We start from the raw sequence: 21,197 nt of genomic DNA, 5'->3' as shown, positions 1-21,197 counted from the left end.
TGAATTCAGGTCCTCCTGACTCCAGGGCCGCTGCTTTATCCACTGTGCCACCTAGCCGCCCCCACAAACCCACTTTCTAAAGCACAGTCTGAGCCGTGGTTGGCCGGCCTCTGGTCACCAGCACTGGCCATGCTGGATGCGGCATCTTGTATGTCTGTCCACTTGAGTCAGAGTGACCTGCTCTGGTGCCTCATTGGGCCACAGGGGTGACCCTGCATTCTTGAAGACTAGGCCAGGAGGGCACAAGAGTGGGCAGCGCCTACCAGCCAGAAAGGAGGAGTTTATATCATGGAGGTCTGTTGTCCAAGGATTTGCCTGGCAAGGGGGAGGAGGGGGTATTAGTTTTCTGGCCACCACAGCCTGGGAAACCACTTCATAGTAGAGGGTTGTGGCCTTTGTCATGAGAGAAACAGCTGCCCTAAAGAGATCAGGATTCCTAAAGGGTTGTTACCGGCTCTGAGGGTGTGTGCTGGGTTTTGTTGGTTGGATGGGGCACGCCCTGCTCTGATCTTCCAGAGAGGTTTCATAAAGACCCTAAAGTTGTCACTACCCTCATCTTTCAGTTTACAATGCACTCAGACCTTGGAAAGATTGTTCAGAGCCTCTTGGATGAGTTTTGGAAGAACCCCCCAGTTTTTGGCGCCCCAGCTCAGCATTTTCGTAGTGAGTATAATAGAGGTCTGTTATCTCTGACAAGTGGGGGGGGGGGGGGACAGACTCTGCTCAAGGAGAAGCTTCGCTCTCCCTCTTCCACCCAACTTTTCCAGCGAAGCAGATTTCTCCTGGTGCCGTCGGGGGTGGGCGCCCATGCAGGGCTTTCTTGGGGCCGCTGAGACCTCTTGTCTGAGTCGAGGAGAAGGCTCTTGTCTTTTTTTTTTAAGTAATAAACATTTTTATTTCTACTTTTGGGTTCCAATTTTTATCCCTCCTTCCCCTCCCCCCTCCCTGAAGCAGTAAGCAATAGGTTATACATGTACCATGAAGCCTTTCACAGTTCTTCACCAAACAGTATTGCTGTGTCTGTGCACAGTGTTCTCCTGGTGCTGCTCTCTTCACTGTGCATCAGTTCATACAAGTCTTTCCAGGCCTTTCTGAATCCTCCAGCTTGTCGTTTCTTACAACACAATAATTTCCATCACCATCATATGCCACAGCTGGTTTAGCCTTTGCCAGTGGATGGGCATGCCTTTCATTTCCCATTCTTAGCCACCACAAAAACGATCCCGCTATAAATATTTTTTTACAAATAGGTCTTTTTCTCTTTGGGGACATATTCTTTGGGATATAAACCTAGCAGTGGTATTACGGGATCAACAGCTATGCACAGTTCTATAGCCCTTTGGGTATAGTTCCAAATTGTCTCCAGAATGGTTGGATCTTTTCACAATTTCCACCAAACAGTAGATTAGTGTCCCAGCTTTCCCACATCCCCTCCAACATCCAATAATTTCTGGGTTTGTTGTATTTGCCACTCTGATAAGTGTGAGGTGATACCTCAGACTTGTTTTAATTTGCATTTCTCAGATCGATAGTGATCTAGAGCATTTCGTACCATTATAGATAGCTTTGATTTCTTTCGTCTGAAAACTGGCCTGTTCATATCCTTTGACCATTTATCAATTAGGGAATGACTTGTATTTTTATAAATTTGACTCCATTGTCTATATATTTGAGAAATGAGGCCTCTATCAGAGATATTTGTTTCAAAAATTTCTTTCCCAGTTGTCTACATCCATGTAATTTTGTTTACATTAGTTTTGTTTGAGCAAAACTTTTTAATTTTATATAATCAAAATGATTTGTTCTACATTTAATTTTATTCTCTATGTCCTCTCTGGTCCCTAAATTCCTCTCCTTCCCATAAATCTGACAGATAAGTAATGCCCTACTCCCTTGATTTGCTTATGGTATCATCCTTTACGTGTAAATCATGTACCCATTTTGACTTTATCTAGTATACAGTGTGAGGTGTTAGTCTATATACCTAGTTTCTGCCATACTGTTTTCAAGTTTTCCCAGCAATTTTTGTCAAATAATGAGTTTTTGTTTCAAAAGCTTGGGATCTTTTGGGTTTTTCCATATACTAGATTACTCCAGTCATTTACTATAGTGTAAATTTGTACCTATCCTATTCCACTGATCAATTTCTTAGCCAGTACCAGATTGTTTTGATGATTGGTCCACTGCTGGGGGGGGGGGGGGATAGCAGGCTTATGGCTGGAATGGCTCTGAGATAAGGTCCAGTGGCATCAGGGCCAGTCCAAGAATGGGCAGTGCTGTACCTGTGAGGGGGACTGGCCAGCAGGAGAGAGGCAAACAGCGGGGAGACCTTCCAGGCTCATCTACTTAGTATCCTTGTCCTCTTGAACATTCCATGTTAGTGACCGTGACCCCTTTGCAGTCATTCAGTCAGTAAAAGTTTATAAAGAGTGATTCCTATGCACTGGTGAGTACGACGGGGATTGCAAATTGTAAAAAAATGTTTGCCCTTAAGATATTTTCCTTCCATTGGAAATCATAGGATACCAGACATTATCAGAGTTTTCCTATGTCTCAAGAATATCAAAACTGACAGTCTAAATGAAATAGATGAATAGTTACAAAAATAGAAATTGCCCAGATTAACGGAAGAGGAAATAGAATAGTTAACCCTGTCTTAGAAGAAGAAATTGAACAAATCATAAATAAGCTCCCCTAAGAAAATAATCCCAGACCCAGTGGATTTGTAAGCAATTTTCTACCAAGCATTGAAAGAGCAGTTAATTCCAATACCTAGAAACATTTGAAAGACATGATAAGAAGAAATCTGCCAGATTCTTCTATGACACAAATAGATTTTTTTGTTTTGTTTTGGCTTGGTTTTTGTTTTTATTTTTTAGTGAGGCAATTGGGGTTAAGTAACTTGCCCAGGGTCACACAGCTAGTAAGTGTTAAGTGTCTGAGGCTGGATTTGAACTCAGGTCCTCCCAACTTCAGGGCGGGTGCTCTATGCACTGTGCCACCTAGCTGCCCCTTAAATATATTTTTCTTTTTGCAGGGCAATGAGGGTTGAGTGACTTGCCCAGGGTCACACAGCTAGTATGTCTCAAGTGTCTGAGGCTAGATTTGAACTCAGGTCCTCCTGAATCCAGGGCCAGTGCTTTATCCACTGTGCCACCTAGCTGCCACAAATAGGGTTTTGATATCTGAACCAGGGAGAATAAAAACAGAAAACTATTGGTCAATTTCCTAATGAGTCTTGATAGAAATTTCTAAATAAAATACAAGCAAGGAAATATGTTATAATCTACAGTTACCTGCTTGAGACAGCTTTGTTTGCTTTAATTAGAAGATCTCTTGAGAACCTGTCCTGTTCTTTGATTCTGTTTGCTGGAGTCCACAACTACGAATTGTTGGGAATGGTCTGGTTGATTTCCTCCCCGATTCTAACCTGCTTCTTGTTGTCTTGCCTTCCTTTCAGCCTGTTACAGGGCCCAGCGGGAATGCCTCCTTATGCTGCTCAGGGTTTCCATTTCTTCCCTCTATCCTCCACAAGAAGCAAAACAGGCCCATGGCGTCTGTCCCAGTTGCTGACGCTGTTTCTCCGGCCTCCAGTTAATCCACACCCAAGCCTGCTGCACCCTCTTATGGTTTCCTCTCCAGTCTGCCGTTGGCCCGTTCCACCACAGATGCCCGGTGCTGGTAGGTGTCTTTGGCTGACTCCCGTCTATTGGGGATACATGAAGCTCCCAAATTCCATGTGTTGGCCCTGAGATTTTCTTAGACTGGAGATTGCTGTCGTGTTGCTAAGAGTAGGGATGGGAAAAACAGAATGGAAAGCTGCTCCCAGAATACTCGGCTTAACAGAAGGAGGGCTGTGTCTGCACGCTAGCCTCCAGTGTTCGACCTCTCCAAGGGAGGCTGTGGCATTCTGGGCCCTGCCACTTCAGGATCTGTGGGCAAGGCTGGCACAGAGTGAAATCAACCCTCCACAAAAAGAGCTGTGTCTTGAGAGTGCTCAGACCCATTGATCCTGCACTCGGAACTCTACAGGCCTGCAGTGTTCTGTCAGGATCAGAGTGACATGTGAGCACAGCGGAGTGGGTATCGGGTGGGAGGAAGAACAGGGTAGAGAGGACATTTCTAAGCTGGCTTGTCTTTAACTGCACTGTAACCTCTTCTTTAGACAGGCCAAAACGGGGTGTGGCTACAAGATGCCTGATATCCCTGATGCGTTTCCTGAGCTCTCAGAACTCAGGTAAGCCCTCGGACATCTCACCATGGTTGTGTTAATAGAGTATGTTACTACAAAACAAGCCTGTCCTGAGTGTGGCAGGAGAAATGGTCCTCACCCCATCTTGTGATTGGCCAAAGAGAGTCAGGGTGTCAGAAGCCAATTATTAGGGCTTACTCTGTGCCAGCCAGTGCCCAGAGCGAAGCTCAGGCGGTTCCTGGGGGTGGCCACAGAAAGAAGGTGCTCGAGCTGGAGGGACTGGGGAAGGATTCCTGTGGAAATGGCATAAAGACGAGCCATCGGTGGGGCCTACTAAGTGTCCTATGGGGCTAGGCTAGGCTTAGGCAGAAAGTAGAGTCCCTAGAGTGCAGTGGGTGAAAAGCAGCCAGAAGCCTGTGTGGCCAGACCCAAGGAAGGATGTGTGAAAGGGGCGGGACGTGTGCAACCCCACTGGAACCCTGAGCTGGGGCCAGGATCCATCAAAGGGCCTTGAGTGCTAAACACAGGATCTCTAGCCACAGCCCAGGAGGGAGCTGGTGGGGCCTGCGAAAGTGGGGTGTGCGAGCCAAGAGTGATGAGGGCCAAAATGGTGAGCAGATAAACAGGGTGACTCTGAGGTGGCAAACCTGCAGGACTCCCTAGCCACAAAGCAGGGCTTTGGGGAGGATGGGGGGGTAAATTAGAGGCCTTTATGATGAAGTACCTAGTAGTGGACAGGTACAGTGCTAACTGCAGGGGATTCAGATTGGAAAGGCCCCCCGAGGGGCATACACCCTCATGGGGAAATTAATTAACGGGCACTTTTCAGGAAGAATAGATTGGATTTCTATTCCCAGAGATGGAAAGAGGAAGCTTATTGTGTGATGTCAAGAGAGCCTGCCTGGGACATTGTTTGAAATGTCCAAAAGCCATTTGGTGATGGTTTGGGGGTGGGGGGTGAGGATGGGGTCAAGGCCTGGGGGATTACCCTGGAGGCATCCGACAGACGGGAGAACCCAGGGAAGAAGAGAGATACCAGTCTGAAGACTGAGATTGCACAAAGAACATCTGTGTCCGGAAAGATGCGGCTTACTTGGAGATAGCTGAAAGAAAGCGTGGCATAACTCAGCACTCTTTCCCTTCTGTTCAGCTGAGCCCCCACAACTGGCCGTCCAACTAGACACCTTAGTCTAACCAGGGTTTCTTAAACTTTTTCCACTCACGACCCCTGGTATCTAGGTATAGAAAGCCTACAAATCAAACATTGTGGAACACCCCCCCCCCCATTTGGTTACATGACCCCATGTGGGGTGTAACTCAGTTTAAGAAGCTTTGGCCTAGACAACAGACATTTCTTCATTTTCCTCATATTGATTGTTAGGCCTCTCTCTGATGAGTGGTGATGACTCTCATTAAGAAGACCTTGAAATATTTTTAGTCTTGAGTGCACATGACAAAGGGTCATAGAAGGAATGTTCTGAAATGGTTTACTTGGGAAAAAAAGAAAAGTTTCATTAATCTATTTACATTTGTTGATTTTGTTTTTATATCTATATGACATTTGAGTTAATTTCTTTCATCTATAAAGTTCCATTGCTGTCTTTTATTTTGATAGTAACATCCCCTCTGAGGTAGGCAGGTACAGAAAAATTGATTGGGGGAGGCAGTGAGGATTAAGTGACTTGCCCAGGGTCACACAGCTAGTGTCAAATGTCTGAGGTTGGATTTGAACTCAGGTCCTCCTGAAGAATCCAGGGTGGGTGCTTTATCCACTGTACCACCTAGCTGCCCCAGAAATAGTGATTTAGTTTCTAAGGCTTAAGGAAGTTGTTAGTGAAGAAGTTAGCTTGTCTACTGAAGAGGGATTAGTCTATTCCTGATTTCATTCCTGATGACCTAACTGGGAGGGCAAGAGTCCAGGCTGTTTACTTCACTTCCTGAATGATTTACTTAAAAGTTTTGAGTTCTAAATTCTATCCCTCTCTCATTCCCTCCCTCCCTACCCTCCCCCCTCCCCAAGATTGCAAGCAATCAGTATAGGTTATACATGTGCAATTTTGTAAAACATTACCATGTTAGTCATTTTAAATAAAAAGACTCAAGTAAAAAAAAAAAAGAGAAAGTGCAAAATAGCATGCTTCAGTCTGTGTTCAATCGATATCAGTTGTTTTTCTGGAGGTGGATAATAAGTTTCATCATTAGTCCTTTGGGATATTCTTTGGATCATTGTATTTGTTATGTTTAAAATCTAATTGTTATGACTAAAAATCTAATGTGTGGCCGCCTTACATTAGAAGCTTATGCATTAAGCATTTATTAAAGTATATGAGAAGTTAGCAAAAGAGAGAGGAAGAACACTTGGAGTTCAGAAAGAAAAAACCTAGCTACCCTGGCCCTGCTGCCACCACCGAGACCTCCAACCCAAAGAAAGCAGATCCTCAGTCTCCCAGAGTGGAAGCCCCCTGCAGGACCACAAGAGGGAAGGTGCCCACACACAGCTCCAAGCTAATTGGCTGATAGCATTGATCGATGTGACTTACAGGCAGTTCTTTGAATAGATGTAACTTCCAGATGCTAGTCACATGCTTTCTCCTCAGGGGGTTGTTGCCCTGGTTATTATTGTTAACTGTTTCCCTCCATCCTCTTTTCTTTCCCGTGATATCTACTCCTATCATCTATCTTCTTTCACCCTATCCCTCCTCAAAAGGGATTTGCTTCTGACTGCCCCCTCCCTCAATCTTCCCTCCCTTCTTTTACCCCTCCCTCCTTATCTCCTTCCCCTCCTATTTCCTGCAGGGATAGATTACTCCACCCAATTGAGTGTGTATGTTATTCCCTCCTTGAGCCAACTCTGATGAGCCTTTTTGGTCTCTGAGCCTATTGGTCTCTGAGCCTATTCTGATGAGTTTAAGGTTCATTTACTGCCCTTCTCTTCCCCCCATCTCTCCACCTACTCCATAAGCCCTTTCCTGTTTCTTTCATGTGGGATTTCACCCCATTCTACCTCTCCCCTTCTCACTCCCTCAGTGCATTCCACTCACCCCCTCAATTTTGCCCTAAAGATGTCATCATGGGGCCAGCTAGGTGACACAGTGGACAAAGTACCTACCCTGGACCCAGGAGGACCTGAGCCCAAATCCGGCCTCAGACACAAGACACTCACCCATTGTGTGACCCCAGGAATGTCACTCAACTCCAACCACCCCCCAAAAAAAGATAAACAAAAAATAAATACGTTACAGATATCCCTTCATAATCAATTCCCACCTCTGCCCTCTGTCTAAATTTATCATCTCCCCTAATACTGAGAAAGTTCTTATGAGTTTGATATATCTTCCCATGTAGGAATGTAAGCAGTTTAACCTTTTAACATCCCTCTTAATTTCTTTTTCCTGTTTACCTTTTTATGCTTCTCTAGGGTCTTGTATTTGAAAGTAAAATTTTCCATTCAGTTCAGGTCTTTTCATCATGAATACCTAAAAGTCCTTGAAGTCCCATTTTTCCTCTGAAAGATTATACACAGTTTTGCTGGATGGGTGATTCTTGCTTGTAATCCTAATTCTTTCTATGGTCCTCACCCTTTCTCTGTCTGCTCATCTTGCTTATCTTTTATTTGACTTTTAACTACTTAAAGTGGGGTGCTATTTCCAGGCTGCACTGTCCCAAGCTTCAGGAGGTCTCAGGTGGCATGATTTAAGGAGGGGCAGGTTCTTTACTCACCCGGCCTGTTCCCTGGTCCGTAGATGACCCCAGGCCAACTTGTGCTGTGGTTGTTAACTCCAAAGAGCCTGGGCCACTGCCACCCAAGCCTACTTCCTGATTCCCAGCAGGGGTGAAAAAACCCAAATTCCACCTCAACACCAGCAGAGACCCCTGTAATCTCCCCCAGGCCAACTGCTCAGCCCTCTCACCAGACCGTGAGCTTAGTTCCAGACGACACTGGCGCCGCAGCTGATTCAGAGGCTCTGGGGGTCTCTTTCCCTGGCTTGGCCTACCTGGGACTGGATCTGTGTCCGTGTGACCGTGGGGTTGGGCTCCATTCCTGCCGTGGCACAGCAGCCCCCTCCAGCTGACCTTCTAAGTCATCTTTGGCTGGAAAATGATCTCAGCCTGTTCTTTTGTGGGTTCTGCTCCAGGAATTGTCCTATGGCATCATTTGGAGGTTTTTGGCGTGAGAGTTTACTGCCTTTTGTCCTCACTTCCTGAATGATTATAAGGTTTAAAACTTCTAAATGAGTCCTTTTAAAGATCAGCAAGGAGAAAGTTGTGAAGAATTGGTTTTCTTTTGTTTTCCTTTTAGAAATGTAGACATTAAAATGGAATCCATGTCAAAGATATTTATTCAAAGCTGAATAAAAGGGACATTTCCAGTTTTCGTCATCCGTCCACAATCATTCATTGAACGCCCTGGTGCTGGATGTGGTTGAGTGCTAGGCATAGAAAAACACAAGAAGCAGTTCCTCTCAGTCGTCTATCCCTAGCATTTGGGAAGCCCCTGCTAGGGTGTGCTGGGCGTTGTGCCAGGCCTTGAGGCTACTCCAGAGCACCACATCCTGCCAGGGGAGACAGAGAGCACGCACCTGCTCAAGTGTAGGCAGGACACACACAAAGTCCCCTGGATGGGGGAGCACTGTCATCCAGGGAACCTTTACTAAGGGCCTGGGCCTGCCAGGCACCTTTGCTTCAGTTGGGGTCGGTCTTCCCTGGCTTTTCTTATTCCACACGAGCACATTGCACAGTTTTTCCAGCCCCTCCCCAGCTGATGGGCGTCCCCTTGATTTCCAGTTCTTTGGCCCGACAAAGAGCTCCGCTGTAAACATCTGTGTACATGTGGGTCCCTTTTCCCTTTTCTTTGCTCTCTGGGATACAGGCCCAGCAGTGGTACTGCTGTCTCAAAGGGGATGCGGTTCCGCGGCCCTTTGGGCATGGTTCCAGACTGCTCTCTGCAATGGTTGGGCCAGTTCACAACTCCACCGCAGTCTCAGTGGGCCTGTCTTTCCTTATCTCCTCTGTCGTTCATCATTTTCCTTTTTTTGCCAGCTTTGTCAATCTGGTGGGGGTGCAGTGGTTGCCTCGAGGTGGCTTTAATTTGCTCTTTTCATCTGACATAGCTTAGATGTTTTTTTACTCTGGAAAACTGTTCAAATGCCCTGAACATTTGTCGGTTGGGGGAATGGCTAAGGAAGTAAGGGTTCTAGAGACAGGGTGAGGATGGGAGGGCTTTCCAGGCCTAGAAGACAAGCAGAAAACCGGGACATAGAATGAGAGTGCAAAAACCCCAATCCGGTTGGGCTGTGGAGTGCAGAAAGGCGAGTGAGCAACGAGCGTCCCCGAGGAGTGTCTGTTTCTCTCAGGGGATACCGGACACAAAAGCAGGGCGATTGTGTTTACTCGAGGCCAGCAGCAGGTGCAAAGGTCAGGTTTCATAGGGCAAGACGGGTGGGAGAAACATTCTCTCCTGGGGACAGCCTGTTCAAGGCAGAGGTGGTCGCTGTATGGAGAAACCCTCAATGCCGTCTAGCCGAATCTCCCCGGATTTACATTTGAAGAAACGGAGGCCTAGAAAGGTTCAGTGATTTGTCTCCTTTCATAGCTTTCTTCATTTGGTCAGTGGTGGGAGATGTTAGTCTATACCTGATTTCTACCAACTCATACTAAATGCATTTATTGAGTGTCTGCTGTATGCTGAATCCAAAGAAAGGAGAATTAGTCCCTGTCTTCAAGGAGCTCCTGATGTAATAGGGAAGAACAGGATAAACTGGGTATTAGCTGAGAGGGAGGCCCTCTGGCATTAGGGGGCCCAGAAAGGTGGCTTGCAGAAGCTGCAGCTTTCCTGAGACCTGAAAGAGCCAAGAGGAGGTGGAGGGGGGCAGAGAGGGTCAGTCAGCCAGGGCATGGACCCTCTCATGTGAGCAGAAGCAAGTCCACTGTCATTGGAGATGAATGAAAACTGGCAAGGTAGGCCTTTGGTTTTCTTTCGAGCCCTAGAGGTAAATGGGTTTTTTACTAGAGTGACATGGGCATACTCCCATGGCCTGGAGCAGGGGAGCGTTCTGGGGGTCCAGGCGTGGGGGACTGGAGGGGGACAGGCCTGGCAGGCAGCTTTCTGGTTTTCCCAGTGGCTGTGACCTTCCCCAGCAGTTGGGGGTCTTTGGGTTAGTCAAACACTCTGTTGCTGTGTTTGCTTGCTGTGACTGGCGTGTGTGTGCGTGTACACCTGATCTATTCTGCAGCTGACCCCGTTTTTTCCATAAAATATTTTATTATTTTCCAGTTACATGTAAAGATAGTTTGCAACATTTGTTTTTATAAGATTTCTAGTTTCAGTTTTTTCTCCCTCCTCCCCAAGACAGCTAGCAATCCAATATAGGTTATATATGTACAATCACATTAAACCTATTTCTGCATTAGTCATGCTGTGCAAGAAGAATTAGAACAAAAGGGGAAAACCTCAAAAAAGAAAAACAAAGAAAAAATAGAGGTTCAATCTGCATCTAGATTTCATAGTACTTTTTTTTCTTTTTCTGGATTTGGAGAGCATTTTCCATCATGAGTCCTTTGGAACTATCTTGGACCATTATATTGCTGAGAAGAGTCAAGTCCATCACAGTTGATCAACACACAATGTTGTTGATACTGTGTACAATGTTCTCCTGGTTCTGCTCATCTCACTCAGCATCAGTTCATGTACGTCCTTCCAGGTTTCTCTGAACTCCTCCTGCTCATCATTTCTTACAGCACAGTAGAATTCCATTCCATTCATATACCACAACTTGTTCAGCTGTTCCATACTTGATGGGTATCTCCTCAATTTCCAATTCCTTGCCACCACAAAAAGAGTAGCTGTAAATATTTTTGTACACGCAGGTCCTTTTCCCTTCTTTATGATCGCTTTGGGAAAAGACCTAATAGTGGTATTGCTGGGTCAAAGGGTATGCACAGCTTTATAGCCCTGTGGGCATAATTCCAAATTGCTCTCCAGAATGGTTAGATCAGTTCACAGCTCCACCAACAATGCATTAGTGTTCCAATTTTTCCACAGCTTCTCTAACATTTATTATTTTCCTTTTTTGTCATATTAGCCAATCTGATAGGTGTCAGGTGGTACCTTAGAGGTGTTTTAATTTGCATTTCACTAATCAATAGTGATTTAGAGCATTTTTTCATATGGCAATAGATAGCTTTGATTTCTTCATCAGAAAACTGCCTGTTCATATCCTTTGACCATTTCTCAATTGGGGAATGACTTGGGTTCTTATAAATTTGATTTAGTTCCCTATATATTTTAGAGATGAGGCCTTTATCAGAGTACTGGCCACAAAAATTGTTTCCCAGCTTTCTGCCTCCCTTCTAATTTTGGATGCATTGCTTCTGTTTGTACAAAACCTTTTTAATTTAATGTAATCAAAATTATCCATTTTGCCTTTCATAATATTCTCTATCTCCTGTTTGGTCATAAACTGTTCTTTCCAAAGATCTGAGAGGTAAACTATTCCTTCCCTCTCCTAATTTACCTATGTATCACCTTTTATGTCTAAATCATATACCCATTTTGACCTTATTTTAGTATAAGGTATAAGATGTTGGTCTATGTCTAGTTTCTGCCAAACTATCTTCCAGTTTTCCCAGCAGTTTTTGTCAAATACTGAGTTCCTATCCCAGAAGCTGGAGTCTTTGGGTTTATCAAACAGCATATTATTAAAGTCATTTACTACTGTGTCTCCTGTGACTAACTTATTCCATTGATCTAACACTGTTTCTTAGCCAGTACCAAATAGTTTTTGATGATTGCTGCTTTATAGTAAAGCTTCAGATAGCCCACCTTATTGTGCATTTTTTTTTTCATTAGTTCCCTAGATATTTTTGACTTTGTTATTATTTTTTCTAACTCTACAAAATAATTTTTACATAGTCTGATTGGTATGACACTGAATAAGTAAATTAATTTAGATAGAATTGTCATTTTTATTATATTACCTGGGCCTATCCATGAGCAATTGATATTCTTCCAGTTATTTAGATCTGATTTGATTTGTGTGTAAAGTGTTTTATAATTATGTTCAGAGTTCCTGGGTTTGTCTTGGCAAGTAGACTCCCAAGTATTTTATATTGTCAACCATTACTTTAAATGGAACTTCTCTGCTAGACTTTGTTGGTCATGTATAGAAATGCTGATGATTTATGTGGATTTATTTTATATCCTGTAACTTTGCTAAAATTGTTCTTTCAAGCAGTTTTTTAGTTGATTCTTTAGGATTCTCTAAGTATACCATCATATCATCTGTGATAGTTTTGTTTCCTCCTTGCCTTTTCTAATTCCTTTAATTCCTTTTTCTTCTCTGCTTGCTAAAGCTAACATTTCTAGTACAATATTAAATAATAGGGGCGATAATGGACATCCCTGTTTTACCCCTGGTCTTATTGGGAAGGCCTCTGACTTATCTCCATTACATGTAATATTTGCTGATGGTTTTAGGTAGATACTGCTTATTCCAGTGTTTTTATAGGAATGGGTGCTGTATTTGTCAATCTCTGCATCTGTTGAGATAATATATGATTTTGGTTAGTTTTCTTATGGCTGACCCTGTTTTTAACCAGTACCGTAGAACTTTGATATGATCACAGCTTTGTAGTGTGGTTTGAGATTTAGCCGTGCTACTAGGCCCTCTTCCTTCCCAATTTTCTATTTACCTTAGGATTCTAGATCATTCCTCCAGCTGAGTTTTCTTACTGTTTTCCTTCTCTCTTTAAATTAATCCTTTGGTAGTTTGATTAGTATGGCCCTGAAGATATAAGTTAATTTAGCATTGTCATTTTTATGATTGGCTCAGGCCAGTTAACGTTACATTACTTACATTTGTCTTTATTTCCATGAAGTAAATCTTGTAGTTAGTTATAGATTCCTATTTGTGTCTTTGTCAGTAGAGTCCCATCTGTTTTATGTATTGTGTTTGTCGCTTTGTGTGTCATTTCTCTTTCTCTTCTGGCTCTGTTTTGTTGGTGATGGGCAAAAGTGCTGGTAATTTTTATACCTTTATTTTACACACTTCACTTTAAGAAAATTACTGTTCTGCCAAAAAATCATTTTGTTTCTGCTTTCCTATGCTCAATTCCTTTTTCTTCTTTTAGTGATTATAGTAATAGTTAACATTTATAAAACATCTACTTTGTGCCAGGCATTGTGCTAAGTCAGCACTTGACAGTTATCTCATTTGATTCTCATAAGTGCCCTACAAGGTGAATGTTGTCATTATGTCCTCCTTTCACAAATGAAGAATCTGAGGCACATAGTGGTTCTGTGACTCCTTTCTGACTTCAGGCCTCGTGCCACCAACTGTTTCCTTATTGCTATAGCCAGCATATCTAGTACAGTATCAAGTAATAGTGGAAAAGGGACATCTTTGCTGGATCCTCCTGTAAGAGCCTCTAGTTTTATCCCCATTACTGTGTCAGCCCAGTTATGCATATCCTGCTGCCTCTGGGCTTTAGCTAGAGTCTTTTACTATATTAAGGAAAAGTCGCTTTCATTCTGTACTTTCAATGTTGTTATTGTGTGTGTTCATAGAAATTGGTGTTATGTTTTTCATCAAAAGCTTTTTTCTATGTCTCTTAATAAAATGGTGATTTTGTTGTTTATAATTTTCCTAATATTGAGCCTACCCTACATTCCTGGTACAAGTCCATCCTGGTAGTTTTCCTTTTCTCCTTTTGGTCTCTCTTGTTTAGGAAATAAGACTATGTTTTTATCACAAAAGGAATTTGTTAGGAGTTTCATTTTCCACGTTTCTTTTCCCCTACTCTCTCAGTGGAGAATCTTACCTCATCTTTTACAGAAAAAAATTGAAGCCCTTTCACTATGGGCTTCCTCTTCCTTGTCTTCTATGACTCAGCTGCCTTATTCCACTGCCTCTTCCTTCTCTCCTGTCTTAGGTGATGAGGTAGCCTTAGCCCTTTACCAAGGTGAAGCCCCTCTCCCTGCCATCTATCCCATCCCCTCCAAGACCTTGACCCTTCTGTCCTCCCCACTCTTCTTTATTTTAGTCTCTCCATCTCTTCTGGCTACTTCCCTACTGTAGCCAGTAGAATCAGACACGACTGAGGAAACAGAGGGTCTAGCTTCTGAACATAGTGATTTATTAAGCAGTGTGCGCCATTTGCCTAACCACTCAGGACCAGGACCCCTCAGCTTTGGCGATGGGGCCCCGAGTACAGGGAGAGACAGGTTTTTAGGCAGTAACAGCAAACAATTAACAGGATATAACCAGAATACAAGATTAGCTAATCTGATTTTTCATTGGAGGAAGATTAGGGAGGGAGATGAGTGAGTTAGTAGCAGGGAGAAGAAGCAGGTGTGAAATTCCCTTTAATCAGAAAAGGTGGTCCCACCACTCCCAAGTATCTTTGCAATTAGAAACATGGGGACAGTAATAGGTTGACCAGTTTGGGGCCAGTTTTCAGATAAGACATGGGTTGCTGTGAGAAAATTCCTTGCACCAGTCTTCACATTGGGCCCAGATTCTGGTCAGCATAACCTAGGTCCTTAATTAAGGGTCTCTGAACAGGGAGAGGTGGTCCTTCTTCCCAGCCGTGCCAGGGCTAGATTGAAACAATGCAGTGAAGTTTTCTCACAAGAACAGAGTCGGACTAGACCCATAGTGGAATAAAAAGGGAAGAAAGCTAGCTCCAGAAGTGAGTCCCAAGAGGGAGTCAGTGTGGGTCATTCCATCCACACAGTTCCCTCACAACTGCCTACAAACACACTCGTGTCTCCCCTGATCTTCCCATCCCTGCTCAGTCCTGTCTCCTCTGCTGCCCTTTGTAGCTAAACTCCTCAGAAAGGCTGTCTGTGATAGGAGCCTCTGCTTTTTCTCCTTCTACTCTCTTCTGATCCCTTACAATCCAGCTTCTGACCTCCTCAGGCCACCAAAACCTCTCTCTCCAAAGTTACCACTGATCTCGTTGTGGCCAAATTCACTGGGCTTTTTCTCAGTCCTTATTCCTGACTTCCCTGCAGCACTTGACCCTGTCCATCACTCTCCTCTGAGAGAATTCTCTTCTCTCTGGGTTTTTGGGACCCCGTTTTCTCCTGGTTCTTTCTCCCTTTGAACTCCTCGTGGGTGATTTTATCCCGTTCCCATTCATTAGTTCTCTTATTGCTTCCCCTTCCTACCTTTCTTTAGAGAAGAGGAGAATGATTGTGTTTCAGTGGCTCAGGCCCCCTTGTGTTCCCCTTGTCTGGCCTCCACTCTCCCAACCTCCCTGCACTTGTCACTTCACTCCCGTTCCCATTTTGAGTTGGAGCATTTCCATGCCACGCTCTGCGCCTTCTGGCCACCTTTGACAAGTTCATAGGAAAGTGGGAGGGGGTCCAGGCTCAGTCCTGGTTCTCAATTACAGTGAGACAGGAAGTCCCGCTGCCTTGTTTGTGCTCTTTCCTTGATGCTTGAGGACGTGAGGGCTCCAAAGGGCCACACAGTGTAAATACTTCACTGCCGTGCGGTCCCTTCCAGACACTCAGACATCTTCCTCTTCATGTTCCTCTTGACCGCTGCGGTGGCATTTCCTGCTGTCTTGGGCTAGAAAAATGACTCATGCTTGTTTCTTCTTGCATTCTTTGATCACTTGGTCTTGTTTGCAGACATTTCTGTGGAGGGCTGGGCTGGGCCGCTTCCTCTTTTTGCCAGTCTCTCCGGGTTATATGTTGCCGTGGTGACACAGGCAGTAGCCACCAAGACTCGAATCCTTTGATTCCCAAACCAGCTGTGTTTGCACCGTGCCATGTGGAGAGCCGGTGTTAGGAGAGACAAGGAGGCCAGTTTGACCAGACCTTACTGAGAGTGCTATACTGGGAAATCTGGGGATGGAGGCCAGACCTGTACTTTGTAGGGGATGCCTGGGAGACGGCAGAATTTTGAGGAAGGAAGCCCAAGCAGAAGGCTCTTGCAGCGGGCTTGGCAAGAAGTGCCCGCAAGCTTGGCTTGGTGCAGTGTCCATAAGAGTTGAAAGAAGGGGGCAGACGTGCCAATGGAGGGGGCAGAATTGGTGAGATTTAGCAACCGTGAGAGCACGAAGTATGGTTAGGAATCGCTGCAAGGGCATGATCTGCCTGGCTAGAAGGAACTTCATGATGCCCTCCCAAGATAGGGGGCTGCTCATTGCTGCTAGTAACAGGAAGATGGGCGTCTGTTTTGGGCATGTCCAGTTTGAGGTGGCCGTAGGACATTTGGCGACGTGGGGCCAGAGGGTAGGAGAGAGACGAGGCCTGTCAGTAGCAATCTGAAAACCAGCTGCGTGGAGATTGGTAGATCCATAGAGAGAAGGTGGCCCTGGCCGGAGCCTTGGGGGACCCCCGTGCTTGGATGGCAGAGTGGGCAGACAAGGAGTAGAACCAGGAGGAAGCAATGGCGTGAAGACCCACAGGGGAGAAGGTGTGAAGGAGAAAAGGGTGGTCAGCAGTGCCAAGGCCTGAAGAGAAGGAACCGGGACAGAGCTTTGGGGGAGGCTCTGGCGAGGGGAGAGGGTGAGGTGTGGGTGACAAAGAAGAGTGAGGAGGAACAGTCGGAGAGAGCGATGACCTTCAGGTTGAGAGGGTGCAGGGGCCGCAGGGAGGGCTGAGGTGGCGGTGGAAGGATGGAGGGAGTGGCCGATGCACTTAGCCAGCCTCGGTTTTCCCTGTGTGCTCCCAGCCTGTCGCAGTTAACAGATATGAATGAGCAAGAAGAAGCCTTCCTGGAGCAGTTGTCCACCCTGCCACAGCTGAAGCAGGTCATCACCGACAAGGACGACTTGGTGAAGAGCATCGAAGATCTCGCCCGTAAGTCTGACCTCGGCCTGCGCTTAGCTTCCTGACGAGGTGTTTGACACCGGCTTAAACACTGGCTTCATTTTGCAGGGAAAAACCTCCTTCTAGAGCCCAGCCTAGAAGCCAAGAGGCAGACGGTCCTCGACAAGGTCAGTGCGCTGATTTTCACCAAAAGAGAGATACGGCGGGGGCAGCTCAGTGGCACAGTGCATTCAGCACTCAGGAGGACCTGAGTTCATATCCGGCCTCAGATACTTGACACTTACTAGCCGTGTGACCCTGGGCAGGTCACTTAAGCCCAATTGCCTCATCAAAAAAAATAAAAACGACAAATACAGAGAGGACCAGACAAGGCCCAACACATTTTCTTTGCTCTTCTTTAGTATGAACTTCTCACCCAGATGAAATCAGGCTTCGAAAAGAAGATGCAGAGGCAGCACGAGCTTAGCGAGGTAGGCCCAGGTCTCTTATTTTTCATGTAACCTTGGGGTGAAATGGTCCCACCCAGCCTTTCCTGATGTCAGAAAGGGCTTTGCTAGCAGGGGATGGTGCAAGCCCCGCTGGGCGGGAGGCGGAGTTCCAATGGCCTTCACCCTGGACCCATGGCCCGGTAGGGAATGGGGCTTGTTGCTGCGGCTCCACGCTATGGGACAGCCCAGTGCCAAAGCCTCCATTATCGAAGCTCTGAGTGGGGACCTGAAGGGTCGTGAGCCGAGGGCTTGGGGAACTCCTCCTGTGCGTGTTCACACATAGCCCCCAGAAATCCTGTAGGGATCCCAATGGGCCTTGTCCTGCCTCCCCACAGACCCAGCTCTTTGCTGTTTCTGTCACGGCTCTGCCTGCCTTTGTCATCTTCGGCTCTTTACTTGGCCTCTCTTCTTCCCCCCCCCCCCCCCCCCCCCCCCCACACACACACACATACAGAATGTGGCTGGTTGTCCGGGAGTGCCCCACCTACCCACCAGCCTCCTTCCTGTGTGCCTCAGGCCCTTTTCACAAAGGCCCTCCCCAGCTGAGATCTCCTCAGCCTTCTCAGTGATACTGGAGGGGCTTGGGGCGGGGCCTTGTGCAGCCAAGATTGCTTTCTGATGTTGAAGGTCTCCAACTGAACAGAAAAGGGCTGCACTCTGCCCCCCTTCTTATAAAGGCTCCTTGAGAGGCCTTGAGGAGCACAGCCCCAGACAGAGCGGGGCACCCGCGCTCCCGCTGCGGTGTCAGCCCTCCCTCTGAGCCTGCGGCACACTCCCTCCCCTTCCTGGCCACGGTTGGTTTTAGCCACTTGTCAAGGGTGAAGGCCCAGCCCTGCGGCCCCCTCACAGCACTGAGCCTCCCTGAGCTCGGCAGTTACGTGTGTGTGCATCGCGCTGGCAGGCCGTCACTAGCTCTCTGCCAGTTAGGTGCTTAATAATGATGAGTGAGCTGGGGCAGTGGGAACCCGGCGGGCAAAGGCACGGAGGTGGGAGAAGACTGCCCGTGTTTGGAGGCTGTGTGGAGCTGAAGTTCCTGGGAAGGACCTCCAGAGACCTTGAGACTTTAGGCAGCTTACTCTGCTAGTGGTGGATGGATGGGAGGAGGAAGAGGCTGGACAGAAGGTGACCCACCGGGGTGGAGAAGGGAAGAGAGGAGAGGCTCGTGTGGAGATAGCGGGGAGGGAGACAGCCCCGTCTCCTGTCACCCCCACCCCTCAGCATTTGGCAGAGACAGGGCATCCCGGCTGAGGCGAGGGAGGGCCAAGCTCCAGCGCCGGCTCTGTTTCTGTGCCCAGTAAGACACAGGCATGGATTTCTCGCTGCGTGCGCATGACTCACTTTGGGAGGTGGGTGGATCAGTCCTTGAGTAGTTCACCTCTGTTTGTACTTTTGCTGTTGTTGGATCCTTGGTACCCACAAAACAAGGCAGGTTCTGTTGTACTCTTCATCTGAGGAACGGCTAGAACTGTGCTTGATGGGGTCGATTCTTCTTCCCCAAAGAGCCCATTCTTGGGTAGGGAAGGCACACACCCCCCCACACACAGACACACACACTGCAAAAACCCCTCCAGGCTGTCAAGTGAGGAGTAGCAGCCAAGACCTTCTTATTCGAGACTCCCTGAGGTCCCCAGACTGTGCACAGAGTGAGATGTTTGATTTTCATCCCGTCTCCTTTTAGAAGGCACGGAGTCGTCCTCCAGCCTTTCCCAGAAAGGAGAAAGGGGGCCCGGGTTTGGAGAGTCACAGAATGTTCTGGGGGTGTCTGTCCACCAGAGCTGAGCTCTCATCCACACCCCAGCATGCGAGAGGTGGCCTCTTTCCCACGGCAGCCCAGAGCTGGGTCTTGAAACATCTCCCCCCCCCCCCCCCCCCTTCTCAGAGCTGCAGCGCCAGCGCCCTCCAGGCGAGGCTGAAGGTGGCAGCCCATGAGGCAGAGGAGGAGTCTGACACGCTCGCAGAGGACTTCCTGGAGGGAAAGATGGACATTGATGACTTTCTCAGCAGCTTCATGGAAAAGAGAACTGTATGTGCTCTGTGCCCCCAGGGCCTGCTCACTGAGCATGACCTTTCCTGGGCAGATAAGGGGATGGGGAGAAACCTGGAGGGCGTGTGTGCCTATGATGGGTGCGTGTGTGCGCGCGCACACATGCACCTGCACACTTGGTGAACCTGGCAGCCTCTGAGCTCCCCTACAGAGAGCGCTCCGCCCTGTGCCTCCCTAGTTGGCAGAGGCCACGGGGCATCCATCCTCGCCATCCCTCTCTCCCTCAGGCCCCACCACCACTGGTGGGCTGGAATGGGAGTCAGACATTGGCAGCCCGGGGGGCTCTGGAGAGGGCCCAGGCCCCGAGCAGCATGCCATCCTGGTGTGGCCAGGCCCTCGCCGGTCTGCTTGATTGACTGCAGAGGAGAACAGAGGCTCCCTTGGTTCTCTGGTTGTGACGGGCTTGCTTGAGACTCGGAGGGAGGAGGGAAGGGGAGGGCAAAGGGCCGACCCCTCCCTCACAGCGTGGAGACTTTGGGCTGGTGTGGCTCAGAGACGGTGGAGATGATGCAGCCTTTCCCTGTACCCTCTAGATTTGCCATTGTCGCAGAGCCAAAGAGGAGAAGCTTCAGCAGGCCATGGGCACACACACCCAGTTCCATGCTCCCCTCTAGGTAAGCGTTCTCTCTGGGCCTTAGACAGTGCCTTATCTGGGGAGGGGTCTTGTCTTTGTGCTTAGTTCGTCCTGTCAGGTGCCCCCTATCTCCTCTCCCACTTGGGTGACAAGAACAGTCCCTAGCCAGGTTTCCTCAGCCTAGCAGTTCTGCTCCTGAAGAGATCTGATCTATCCTGACTCACATACACATAGAGCATAGGTGTGCACCCCCTCACACGCACATACAGTGGTGAGAAGGGGGGCGTGTTTCTGCCTCCACTAGAGCAGCCCTTGTCCCACCTTCTTGGTGTGACGGCCGGGGTGCAGGCCGAACCCCTCTCCCCGTTCTGAGCTGCTTTTTGGGCGCTGGCAGGGCTTTGCCCCTCCCAGCTGACACAGGCCCCTGTGGGTAGCCGTTCATCATTCCCCATCTGGGCTACTTCTTTAGTGGACGTGGGCTTAGGACACAGCTGAGTGGGCATTCAGCAAGTGCCGGGGGTGATGGAGAAGGCTCTTCACAACACAGCAAGCCTTCATCTCGTTGTCTGAAGTGTCATTTCAAGTAAATTCTAGGATTTTTTTTTCTTTGCAGATTTTCCTGAAAATATGAACTGCCAAGAGAAGAATGAACAGTCCCAATTAAGCCCATTCTAAATAGACATGATTTGCAAACAGGCGCTTCATCCTAATGGTTGTGTCGTGTGGTAGAGATGAGCTATGTCACTGCATAGAGCCGGGCCTGGTTCTGTCCGAATTAGGATGCCTGCTATTATCTTTATTTGAGAGATCTTCTGCACTCTTTGCACTCAAAATAGCCTTTGTATTTATTGTTGAGAAAGTCTTTTACCATATTTAAGTTTCTGCTGCTACTCCCTGATTATTAGAAATTAAATGCCTATGCATGTAATTTTGGATAAATTCAAGTATTTTATAAATTCATATTCTTTTAAATTCATATTTTTAACTGAAATGGACTGGTTTATTTATAAAGTCTTGGGCTTTTTTTTTTTTAAATACCATTTGGGGTAGTGGCCATTAAAATAGATCACATTCCGTTTATCTTTCAGGGAAATTTTTGTTCCTAAGTGTTCATT

General features: G+C 47.0%; 1 protein-coding gene across 1 annotated transcript in view; it reads left to right on the top strand.

Moving 5' to 3' along the window:
- VPS37A (VPS37A subunit of ESCRT-I) overlaps nt 1–21,058 on the top strand; it is a 30,385-nt gene extending 9,327 nt beyond the window's left edge. Inside the window, 10 exon segments of the mRNA XM_043971537.1 lie at nt 3,461–3,520; nt 3,522–3,540; nt 3,542–3,681; nt 4,166–4,237; nt 16,879–17,006; nt 17,085–17,143; nt 17,378–17,446; nt 19,344–19,487; nt 20,042–20,122; nt 20,696–21,058. Coding sequence (XP_043827472.1) covers nt 3,461–3,520; nt 3,522–3,540; nt 3,542–3,681; nt 4,166–4,237; nt 16,879–17,006; nt 17,085–17,143; nt 17,378–17,446; nt 19,344–19,487; nt 20,042–20,122 — 772 coding nt within the window. The 3' untranslated portion in view covers nt 20,696–21,058.
- Nucleotides 21,059–21,197: the final 139 nt, after the last annotated feature.

This window comes from Dromiciops gliroides, chromosome 6, assembly GCF_019393635.1.
Source record: "Dromiciops gliroides isolate mDroGli1 chromosome 6, mDroGli1.pri, whole genome shotgun sequence".
In the NCBI taxonomy this organism is placed as follows: domain Eukaryota; kingdom Metazoa; phylum Chordata; class Mammalia; order Microbiotheria; family Microbiotheriidae; genus Dromiciops; species Dromiciops gliroides.
Note: the sequence above shows the minus strand (reverse complement) of the source record. Positions and strands in the feature narration are given on the sequence as shown.